A 12,782-nucleotide genomic window follows, 5' to 3' on the forward strand; every position below is an offset into this window, starting at 1 on the left:
ATAGGAACATAGATATTCAAGCACGAAGGGGGTTCAGAGGAGCCGAAGTCAACAGGACCAACCATATGGCTCCCTTCATGGACGAGTCTTGGCATTTCCCGGGTGCTTGGCTGGTCGTTTTGGACAGACACGGATGAAATGACCTGTCTGGCATCAATAAAGACACAGGTTGAACCATATGCATCTCTGCCTTTCTTCTTTAATAAGAGGGCCTCCGAGTGACACTGATTTGCATAGGCTCAGTTTTCCAGACTACCACAGGACGGGCAGGAGAGTCCTTGTTTGAATGTAGTCCAGGTACCCTTCTCTCCCTGCGTCTCTGATATGCATGCATCTACCTATAAGACCAGTTTCAGTAAATCTGGAAAGGATGAGGGTATCGAAGGATCTACCGATAGGGCATCCTTTAGCTCATTCAACAAACCACGATAGAACATCCTTGTAAGGCCAAGAATTCCAGATCCAAAGTTTACGCTTTATATTGCACATCAAAAACCGCATTCATGGCTTGAATCAAAATATCAAAGTCATACAGAGCAGGATCATTGTATTGTATTATATTTATTTATATAGAGCACCAAACCCTGGGGTTACTGGGCACTTTCTTTGGTACAGAAGGCATAATTATATTTACACATTCAGGCATAACATGTCACATCATTTACAAATGTGCAAATTACAGTCAGTGAAAAAAAAAAAATCACATCATTCACAGGCATAGCTAGAACTAAAATTAGGCAGTGGGTATATACAGTGAAGGTAGATATCTTGTAGTGTTTGTATGTTTGACTGGGAGACAGCTTCGCTTTCGTTCAGACAGAGCCAGGATTTGACCATATGTCGGAATTTATGGGAAAGCTTTTGCCCCCTGCCTTTTGTAATTTAAACTTTGGTATACTAAGAAGGTTGGAGTTGGTGGATCTTGTTTGTCTTAGTGACGATTGGAGTTTGAATTTGTTACAGAGGTAGATTGGTGCTTGACCGTGTTTTCCAGGTTTCACTGGTTTCCAGGAGCGGACTGGGCCAGGTGGCCGCGTTGCCACCCAATGAGAAAGCACAGCTGCCTTGGTGGTAGTATCAGGAGACGCCAAAGGACGACACTAAGTGCAATTTACACTGATTGATATAAGTCCCATATGTTCTAGGGTCACCAAGAAACTGCTCCGGTGGAGCTGATCAGAAAAGGGTCCTAGCAACACCACTGAAGGGGTGCTAGGAGCAGAAGGAACAGTTACCCGGGCTGTAACTGCCCCATCTTCAAACTCGACGTCCATGCGTTGATGTAAATATGAATGGGCGGCTGCCCCTTCATTGGGCAAGTCTGCAAAGGCCTGCATCACTGCCGTCATGGTACCTAGATTAACTTACATGGCAACTGCAGAAAATATAAAAGAAAGGGGCTCCTAAATTGGTCAGGCTCCGAGGGCCTACGCATGCACCCCTATCCTTGCCAGAATAGCAAAGACAGCGGTCCCCAATTTGGGGAGACCTTTCTCTAGAGAACGCAGCACGCAAGTATTATTATTGCAAGGCCATGGGCTCCCACGAAAGGGCGGGAACACAGCAGGAACCATTTTTGAACTGCTGGGAAAAACAGAAATGTGGATGACATACAGCGGATAGGAAACAGGACCTTCCACCTTCCCCAAAGCTTCTCTCCTACTTGGTTCCAAAAGGCAAAGTACAGGTACACCTATCTGTATTCCTTTTTGAAGTTATTGGTCTATAGGTCAGAGTTGCCAGCCCGACGGAGCTGCCAGCGGGCGTATATATCCACAGAAGAGGGCGCAGAGACCCGACGCGGGCAGAATGAGAACGCAGCTAAGAGAAAACTGTAAAACAGATATCTGGAGAGCAACCCAAACACAATAAAAGGTTCCAAAACAAACATTTCTAGATAAACAGCAGAAAAGGTATCTAAAAGGCAATCCAAAACCAGGCAGGGTCCAGTAATATAAACACAGTTTCAGGCAAACAGCAGACGAGGAGATCCGAAAAGCGGTCCAGAAAAACAGATGCAGGAATCAGGAAGACAAAAAGGCTGATCTAAAAAACATAATGTTGTTCTAAACAGACAAGAAAACTGTTGAGGAGCGCTGGTTGCTCAGTAGGAGCTCTTTTTATGCAGGCTTCCTCGTTACGTGACGTACGCATGTTCTAATCACACCTACCGTTAAACCTGCTGTTGGGAAATTTAGTACACATGCTGTTAGACCATATATGGAATAAAGGCACAATAAGCATATACTAAATGACATGCCAGTCGTGAGGTTCGAATTCCAAACAAGTCTGGTTTATTCATAAAGTATCTCAGTCGGCCGACCGGGTCTCAACCCCTCACGACGTGTGTTCCCAGACACTGTGAGAGGAGAGAGAGCTAGCAGCGCTAACGCAGTCATATATATACATAATACATCATCCTGTACAATATCTTTGGCCTGCCCTTATAAATGACGAACAAGCTAGGGTTCAGTAATTGACAGCTATGCATGTAACTTCAGTCAGCCTAACCATTAGTATTCTAGCAAAGGCTGCAGACACAGTTTTCTGTTATGGAGAACACAGGGCACTGGTGAAGGGAAGATATCATGTTCTAGCAGGGAGACATGGGAGACATTCCAACCAACGTTATCTGTTCGCTGCAGCTCATGAGCTAAGGGTCAGATAGTTCGGAGGCAGAGAAAATACCATCCTCCGTGAAGGAGCACCGTTAGTTGCATATAATTCACATTTAACTGCCTTTTACAACAGTGCTTTCAAGACAAAACGGCACCTGGGCTACTGATAATGCGCGGCTCTGTGCTCAGCTTCAAGGCCTCCAAGAGACGAAAACAATGTATTTCTGTACGACTCTACATTCCTGTCTACGTTAGCATTTCAGAGTTCAAACGGTGGCCTTGCACCGTGTGTGGATTTGAAGCATAGAATATATTTGCAAAGCGTTACATAAACAAAAATGGCCGGCATTTACAAAATGGACTCCCAATGGTCACATTCAAGTTTCACGGTTTGCAATGTTTGTCACATGCTGCGATTTGCTTCTGGCCAACATACTATTCATCTCATTCCGGCTAAGCGATTTCATTTACGGTATAACACTGCCATGGGGGAAACGCTGCCTTATGCCACATGGGTGTCATAGAACGGCAGAAGGACGGGCAGGTCGCCCACACCAGCCCCAAGCTGCCCAACTCGCCAGACGCCATGAGAGGCACCATGTCAGTGCCGGGGCACAAGGCAGGCGAGGACGACAAAAGATAAGGCGGGACCTGACACTCTGTTGTAACCACAGAAGAGCCTCACCTGGGTGCTTTATCTGTGCTTCTACCCATAAACTGGTGGGTCCAAACAGTATAGTGCCCTGCACCGGACCATCCTGAGGGCTGCCTAACAGACTAGGCTTCTCTATTTCTAGAGCGCCAAAGCCCATAGGCATCCAGGTGCTACATAGAACAAAGACAAACAGACAAGTCAAAACAGGCTACAAACAAAAAATGGTCAGGACCTTGCCTAGTTAGATAATCTAGTTTTCAAGAGTTTTCTGGAGGTAAGATGGTTTCCTTTCTTCCTTAGACTCTGGGAGCCATCAGTATGGGGAAAGACCGGTCATTGCCCCAGGTTCTCTTGAACCGGTGTATCCTTAGACTACATGCATCGGACGAGCGCAGGCTCCTGCCTGGTTTATAAAACTCCAGTTTTTCCTTTAGATAATATGGAGCAACCCCAAATAGGCACTTATGAACCAGCTTCAGTATCTTGAATTGAACTCTGGCTGCCACACGGAGCCAATGAAGCTCCCTGCGAGCCTTAGATATGGGGTCTCTGTGTGCAATATTGCATATTATGCATACTGCATAATTTTGAAGCTTGGGGAGCTTATTCATGCATTTGTTGCTTGCTCCCCCTAGCAAAGAATTACAATAGTCGAGCCGTGGCAGAATAATGGCTCAAACAAACTTTTCACGGTTTGTCTCCAAGATAATCGGGCAAATCTGTCTCAGGACTATTAGATAATAATTAGAGTTCTTAACTATGTAGTTCACATGGGAGTCTGCATTGAGCGTGGCCTCCATAAAGGTGCCAAGAGTTGTGACCTTACTAGCCACAGGGACAAAGCCTCCATCAAAGCAGAAGCTGATGTAATGCCATCCCAGGCCATAATACCCTGCACCTGGTCAGACCACCACATCATGACCTTCACCTTTCAACCATTGAAACAGCTGCCACCCACTCTATCACGCAGCACCCGCAAAATCTCTAAAATCACCATTTCGCCCTATATCACACCCCTCTCACCTGAGAACCTCAACTCCACAGATCCGAAGATCCTAGCAGACATATATTCTAATACCCTAACCAGGGCCATAAACTTGGTGGCCCCACTAATGCACAGGAAAGCTAAACATGTGGCTCACTTCAACTCATGGTTTACCGCTGACCTGCAGGCCCTGCGCCTCAGAAAAAGACAAGCGGAAGCCCGCTGGAGAAGGGACCCATCAGACCAGTTGAAATCCACACTCAACCCGATTGCAAAAGAATACAATCTATCATTACAGCAAAAGCAACAGCCTACAACACTAGAATATAGAATGCCATCTCAAACTCCTGGGAAATGTTCAAAATTCTCAGAATTAGAAACACGGTCCCACTCCCCCACGACCATCATCAAAAGACGAAACCTGGTGCATAAACATGCAAAAGGCTATGCAATCCAAAATCTCCTCCTGGCAACAGAAGAAAAATCGAAACAAGCCCTCATCTCCACTCCCTCGCCCCTCCTCACCTTGAAGCACCTACCTTCACCCCCTTCCAATTTAGAGAAGTCTCAGAAGAAGAAACAACCAAAATACTCAGAAAACTCAAACCTTCAAGATGTAAAAAGGGGACATCTGCCCCCCCCTATCATCATCAAAGACTGCTCAGAAGACATAGTCCCATTCATAACTGGATTCATAAATGCCTCCTTTTCAGCAAGCCAATTCCCCGCCAGCCTAAAGGAATCATGGGCCCTCCTGCTACAAAATAAAAATAAAAAAATAAATTAAAAAAAGCTTGTTTGATCTAGCAGTAACGAACTACTGTCCTGTTCCTACTAAAGATCCTGGACAGAACAGCCTACAAGCAAATCCAAGGCTTCCTAGAATCATCAAATCACATCCTTGGGTCGCACCAATCAGGATTCTGACTGGGTCATAGAACAGAATCGGCTTCATTAGATTTTAAAAACCAACTTGATGCCTTCACAGATGACAGTAGGCCAGCTCTCCCACTCCTCTTGGTTCTCTCGGCCGCCTTTGACCTGGTGGACCACAAACCCCTCTGCCACCATCTCATGGCAGCTACCTACTTCTCCCAGGAGGCCACAACCTGGGTAGCCTCCTTCCTGGAAGGCAAATCCATGAGAGTCTTCTCAGACGCTGCCAGCGCCCCCCCCCATCCCCATCCCCATTCCGTGCAGTGTCCCACAAGGATCCTGCATTTCACCCTCCCTCTACACAATCTAAGCCAAAGCCCTCTTCGACCTCCTGGACTCCATCGGCATAGCCTACACCTACTATGCTGATGACAGCCAAATCATCTATCAGGCATCTACAACACAGACTCCTTCATCATCAACAAAATATACTCAACTATCCAAGTCTGGATTACTACCAACTACCTATGCCTCAACGATGACAAGATGGAAATCCTATTGGTAGGATTACAGGTGACACTCAAAAAGCTCAACAACAAATTCTCAGTCTTCACCATAGATGGCATATAAAAACCCTCCCGGTCTACATGGCTACCTCACTCAGACAAGTAAACGCAATCACTTTTTCGGCTGCATCCAAGCTCATCAACTCAGCCAGACAATTACTCATACCATCCAGCTACCTCACCATCGCTAGAACAATCATAGGAGCGAGACTGGACTACTGCAACGTCCTCCTCGCGGGAACATCTAAACAGAACATTAACCAATTGCAGGTTATACAAAACAATGCCCTACGTGCAGCTCTCAACATCCCCAGGAAAGAACACATCTCAGCAGCCAGAAAAGGAGCACATTGGCTCCCATTCCTAGTAAGAATCATCTTTAAAACACTCTCCATCACGCACAAATCCTTGGCTATGCTGGTCTGGAATACTTGTCGCAACAAATTGTGCGTTCCAAGTCCATTAAACCAGTAAGGTCCATCCACGCTAACCACCCGATTCCTCTGACCTTCAAGAAAGTCAAAGGAGGCGGCTCTAGCTTCCTGCCAGTGGCAGCGCACCTCTGGAACGGCTTGCTCCTTGCCTTAAAGGCAGAGGAATCCTACTGGCCCTTTCACAAGGCTGACACTGCTTCACTGTAAAACATCTACCAAAGTAACTTTATATGCGGGGAGAGTGTCATTCCCCTTACCTGTACGATGTATGTGTAATTGGTAGCATCTACAGTGCTCTGAAGTCCATGGGCTAAGGCGTTTTACAAATGTAAAAATAAATAAATATGTATGCTGTCCTAACAATGGGCCTCATCACAAGTTTGGTGGTAACCCTTAAAATCGGCGGTAACGCTATCAGCGCCGATTTTAAGGGTCCGTCGGATCACAAGTCCAAATACAGTCTGCGCCATTACAGCCGGCGCAAGTACAGCCGGCTGTACAACCATCAGCTGTAAAAGCGCCAGTAACCATTCGTGCTAAAACATTTGTAATCACGAGTCCGGCATAGGCGCAATTAGTGCCAGAAAAGCGCTGGATAATCCGCCGAAAATACCCCCAGCAAAAAAGCTGGAGGTAAAAGAACACAGGCCACAGCAATAAGGGCCCAGGTGAAACCAATGCCTACAGAGGACCCACCCATGCACAACACACCCTCCCCAACACCATGCTGCCATTTGGAGCCGGGAGCCTTGATGTGGACTTCTACCTGCTGCGCCTCGAGCTATAGAGGCCAGCCAACCAGGCCAGGGCCCTGGGAGCGCTTGGGGTGGTGGGGATGAGGAGAAGGAGGAGGAGAGCAGCACCAGCAAGGTGGCCAGCCATCCCCAGGGTCAGGCCAACACCTTGGGCCCTGACTGATGGCCAGTTGGTAACTGAATATCGGCTGGACAGGGCAATCATCACCCAGTTGCTGGACACAATCCAGGCTGACATCGGCAGCCGCATAGCCATCAGCACAGCAGTACCTCTGCTAGTGAAGCTCGTGTCTGTGCTACAATTCCTTTGGACTGGCAGCTACCAACAAACCGTTTCCATGATGCATGGAATGGCCCAGTCCACATTCAGTGCCATGCTGGGACAGGTGCTGGATGCACTGTTGAATCATGTGAATGAGCACATCGCATTGCCAGGCACACAGGCGAGCCAGCTGAAGGGTCAATTCCATGCCATTGCCCAAGTCCCGAATGTAATAGCAGCCCTGGACTGCACACATGTAGCCCTTGTACCACCCCAGGCACATGAGGCAGCCTACAGAAACCGGAAACAGTACCATTCCCTTAATGTGCAGATGACATGTGGACTTGACCTCACCTTCAGCCACTGCTGTGCCCGCTACCCAGGATCCACCCACGACTCCATGGTCCTGCGCAACAGTACCCTGCCAGCGTACATGGAAAGGCACCGAGGGCAAAACACATGGCTGCTGGGTGAGAAGAAATGTATACCATAATGCATGCTAATCCACAACTGATGGGGCTGGTCACACACAATGAAATCCATGAATCTCAATAGGCAGCACCATTACTGCAGCATTCCCATTCAAGCACCTTGCACAAGAAACCTTGGACATGTCCAACACAGCAGAACATACCCATTCAGGATGTAAAAGACATGTGGCAGCACAGTGACATATGCAAGGCCTACCAGCATAAAGCCTCCTGTGTGAGTAGCACTATGGCTCCCAACACTGACACAGTACAGACATCCCACCCTGCCCACCCGACAGTCAGGCAAATGGAACACACAAGTTGCCACATCCTCAAATGCACCACACATAATCAGACTGAGTAATGGCAATGTACATCCCACAAACACTGTCCCCAGAATGGCCAAGGAAATGCATGGAGAACAGTACATAATAGTGACAACCAGCAAATGCAACTGCAGCCAAAGGGAATGGCAATGACACATGAGGCAGCCACTTCTCTCATGCAGATGTAGATGGAAGGGCCGCCTTACCCAGTGACAAGTGAATGAGTACAGTTACATTCTGAAACAGAGGCGTACCAAGTTGAGAGTACCTCATTGATTCAATTCTGCTCGTAGCACAGCACACTCCACAATGTTGTTGACCTAATGACAAGTATGGCAAAATGACACTGATGACTGAGCTCTGTACACCCACTGAACTTACCTTGTCCCCATACCGGCTTTCTCTCCCCTGCAAGTGATTCTGGATATCCCCAGTACACGTGGCTCTTGACCCTGGTGCGTCATCCACACACGGCAGCGGAGCGGGCATACAACCTTGCCCATGCTCGTACACTGATCTGCGTGGAGAGGGCATTTGGACTGCTGAAGGCACGCTTCCGGTGCCTCGAACGCACGGGAGGGGCATTGATGTATGCACCAGAAAAAGTTGGCAAAATTGTACTGACGTGCGCCATGCTGCACAACATCTGCTGTTGCAGAAATGTGCCACTGCCCTCTGATGCTCATGTGCAGCCACCTGAGGATGGGAGTGAGGGTGATGACGTGCCTGAAGGTGTTGCACATGCACAAAGGGTTGGGCTGAGGGAGGGGAGATTGGCCAGACAGGGATTGATTGATGTATTTTTCTAACACGGGTGATGGGTAAATTGAACAAATGTCACTTCAACATTAAATAGCACTTTTTCACAATCACTACTGTCCATGCTTTGTGATTTTTGAAACGTGATTTATTCTCAGTGCAACAAACCCCCCTCCCCCAGTGAACACCCAGCACACAATCCCCCCCTCCCCCAGTGAACAACCAGCACACAATCCCCCTTCCCCCAGTGAACACCCAGCACACAATCCCCCCCTCCCCCAGTGAACACCCAGCACACAATCCCCCCTCCCCCCAGTGAACACCCAGCACACAATCCCCCCTCCCCCCAGTGAACACCCAGCACACAATCCCCCTTCCCCCAGTGAACACCCAGCACACAATCCCCTCTCCGTCAGTGAACACCCAGCACACAATTCCCTCTCCGCCCAGTGAACTCCCCACAACAGTGCAGGTAGGTGCATGTGCCTTATCAGGGCACCCACAACAATGCCATGTACGACTAGGATGGTCGTGGGTGCTTTCCTTGTCCGGGCCCCTCTGGTGTGTGTGACCTCAGGTGGCGCATAGACCGGTGCCTAGGAGATGGCTCAAGGATCCCTCCGTGGGTGTGGTTGAGGTTGAATGGACTGACCCGGTTGCCTGCATGTGCTGTCGGATGAGGTTGTTTCCCTCCCTTGTTTGCTCAGCAAGTGCTGACACTGCCCCACACAACTCCCTCACCCCTTGTCCAAACCCTGTCAGGGCAGCGGTACATTGCTCTACAACTCTGCGTGTGCACACATTGTCACGCGCTATGTACTTGCACCCATGGTGTATGGATGCACCGATAGCCTTGATGTGCCGGCTGTGCACCTTGGCCATTGATTCTACTTTGGCCTGTTTGGCCTCAATCACGTCCAGTCGGCCCATCACTGCTGCCCCTGTGATGAAGGGCACCCCTGGTGTGGCAGGTGCTGGCCTGCCACTTGTGCGCTGTGGGGGGGGGGGCTGCATGGGGACATGGCGCCGGCTTGGATTGGGCTCCCGGGCTCTGAGTGCCGGCCTTCAGGGCTGCCATATGATGCCATATCCTCATCTGGCTGTGGTGTGCTGTGCGGACACGACTCACATGCACATGTGGGCTTTGTGCTTACTGTGTGCCTGGCCTTGGGGTTCCCTGTGGTGTGACCATCCCTTCTGCGTCACTGCTTCCAGGTGAATGCAGTCCTCCTGCATGATGCGCACGTGGAGGTGTCACTCCCACGTCAGGCTCCGATCCACAGGTCATTCCCTCTGCAACGGGGCTGTGCCGGTGGCTTGGGGCGAGCCGGCCGTGGACTCCCTGCGGGCATGTGGTTGCTGCTACGGTCTGGTAGGGCTGCGTTGTGGTGAAGAGGGGGGTGGCCTGCGTCGGCTCCCTTCCGTGCGGCCTCTTTGTGGGGTGGTGGTGCTGGTGGAGGCTCGCTGTCGTGGGCGCCGTGATGGTGTGGCCTCCTCCCCATCATCTTCATCCCGTTGGGTTTGACGTTTGCCTGTGGGGTACATAGGGTGTGGTTTGAGTACAAGGCTACCTACATTAGTGTAATGCAGTTCATGCTAACAAGTGGGATTGAAGACAGTATCAACCATGCATTCAACTTGCATTTTGTTCAGTCGCCATGTGGTGCGTGGTGTGAGTGAGTATGGAGGTACACTGCATGGGAATGTTTGTGTGACAAGATTGCATGCGTGGTTGTGGTGCACTGCGCTCGGGGTCTTGGGGGTGTATTCCTGCACAGTCAAACTCTATCTACTGTCCCATGGCTATGGATGTCTATCCCCTGCCCCCAACATTGATGCACTGCACGCGCAGGGTCGTCTAGGCAGGACAACGGTTCAATGGATGTAGGGCTCACTTATGGGTGTCTGCAGTTCCTCACACACATTTCTTCACATTCATTCACTCAGGGTCTGCATGTATGGTACTTTCAGTTGCATGCATTCGGGGTGGGACTCACCTGCAGTTGGATCGATGCCAGTGCCTGCCTCCGCTCCACCAATTCCCTCGATGGTGCCAATATCAATCAGGGCACTCATCTTCTCCTCCCAAGGTGCGAGTTCAGGTGGGGGTGGTGGTGGCCCTCCTCCGGTGCCCCTGCTTGCACTCCTGTGCTGTGAGAGGATGCCGTGGACTCGCACACGCAGGTCGTTGAGGCGCTTGCGGGAATCCTCCCCATCCCGGGGCACGCGCCCCACAGCAGTGACCCTTTGGCTGATGTTGCGCCAAATCTGTGCTCTGCGCTGGCCACTGGTTTTGCGCTGCTGCAGCTCCTCATGATGTGTCTCGGCCTCCTCCACCAGTACAGCCAGCTCCTGGTCGCTGAATTTGGCCTTTCTCACCCTGTCCAGGGCAGTCTTGCCCCTAGTGCGCTCCTGTGACATGTTTTGGTGCTAGATGGGGTGGATGGCTTCCAGGGGCTGTGATATCCGACGGATTGTGATTTCCAAGATGGCCGCCACTTTGTTTCCCGTTCCAGCGGTGACGCGTTTCCCACACGCTATTAGCGCGATATGGCGGTAGCGCACGGTGCGCCTGATTTAAGGGTTCTACCCGTTGCGCGCTATTTGCTGATTATCCGCCGGGGGCTTGCCGTTAGCGCCATTTACGTTCAACGGGAAAACCGCCGCATTACCGCCGAACTCGTGATGATGCCCAATCTGTTTCGATTTGTTTTCATTTTTCAAATAACAATGGAACATGCAGTTTTCAGTTGACATTCAGTTGACATTTGAATGAGACCTGCGAGGAGTGTTGGGTGGGACTGAGGGTTAGGGTCCACTTCTATTTGAAGAATATATTGCATCAACAATTTTATGTAATTGAGATCTAGACAGAAATCAATAGAAAATGCCTAAACAGTGGGCAGAACACTTATTTCCTGCAGTGCACGATTGCATTTTCCACCAACATGTGCTACAAAAGAACATTATGTGGTGCCTGAAAACGGATTCAGCACACATTTACTACCGAATACTCCCTCTGCTTCCTGAGGGCTGTGAAAGCATTGTGAAATTCTGCCAATACAGGAGCTTCAGAGGGTTCACTTGTCCCATGCCATCCCAAAAGGGCAAAATCAAAATCAGGGTCTCAGTCAGAGAAAGAGGAGCTTACAGCTGCCAATGAACATCTAGGAGTATTCACTTCTGTGCCTTAGCATGTGCACTAAAGTTTTTTTTAACTTCAAATGGCATGCCCTGAGAAATTGCACAAAGTATTCTTTTGTGTACAAGACAAGTTGGAAACCTCACTACTCAATGTATGCAGTTTAAACAATATTAAAAGCTTAAGAAATGTTTGCTTACCTTAGCTGGGACACTGCTGGAGGCCAAAACCCAATCACCTGGGTTATTTACATGACTGCAATTTGGCGATGACACTCCAACTACAAACATCAAATTGGAGGAAAAAGTTTGAGTGCCAAATAATTTAAGTGAGGGTTTTCTCCAGTAAATATAGAGAAAGAGAGCAACAGAATGATACATTTTAAAGCAATGACACATTCTTTAAAAAAATACGGTATCATTTCACCGCTGATCCCCTTATTCGGTGTAATGGGATTCAGTTATTTTTTATTTGTGCCAAATGCGCATTCTGAATTGCATTTCGGCCTTCCATTCTTTAAATTTGTATCAAACATTTATGTACAGCCAACAGATCAATACCTGGAAAGAGATATAAAACCTCTTGGCATGATAAAAGAATTCTAATTGCTGAATTTGAACTTCTGGGAGTCTTAAGCGATAGTTAAACCACTGGGGAAATGACAATTCCGATATGTGCGAATTCTAAGTCCAATATAGTTAGTTCCAAAGGTCCGGCAGTCTCCAGAATATGGGATGAAATAAATGTGTATGGTATCCTCCAAAAATCCAAGGAATTCTGGGGATTAGTAGTCTGCAGTACTACAGATGACCCATTAGATCTTGCAACTGTGAGAAAAATAGCTAGTCATGAGTGGTTTGATAATTTTAAAGAATAATTATGGGGGCACAAGATAATCCACAGTCTCCTGCAAAATAACGTCTCCCAAATGTGA

The 12,782-nt window shown here is 48.7% G+C and overlaps 1 protein-coding gene across 1 annotated transcript in view; it reads right to left on the reverse strand.

The window, feature by feature from the left end:
* The window catches only part of TCTN2 (tectonic family member 2), a 794,052-nt gene that overhangs the window by 685,351 nt on the left and 95,919 nt on the right, over positions 1–12,782 (reverse strand). The window contains exon 3 of the mRNA XM_069619693.1: positions 12,049–12,128. Coding sequence (XP_069475794.1) covers positions 12,049–12,128 — 80 coding nt within the window. The remainder of the gene's footprint in view (positions 1–12,048; positions 12,129–12,782) is intronic.

Source organism: Ambystoma mexicanum, chromosome 10 (assembly GCF_040938575.1).
Source record: "Ambystoma mexicanum isolate Mex_15411 chromosome 10, UKY_AmexF1_1, whole genome shotgun sequence".
Lineage (NCBI taxonomy): Eukaryota > Metazoa > Chordata > Amphibia > Caudata > Ambystomatidae > Ambystoma > Ambystoma mexicanum.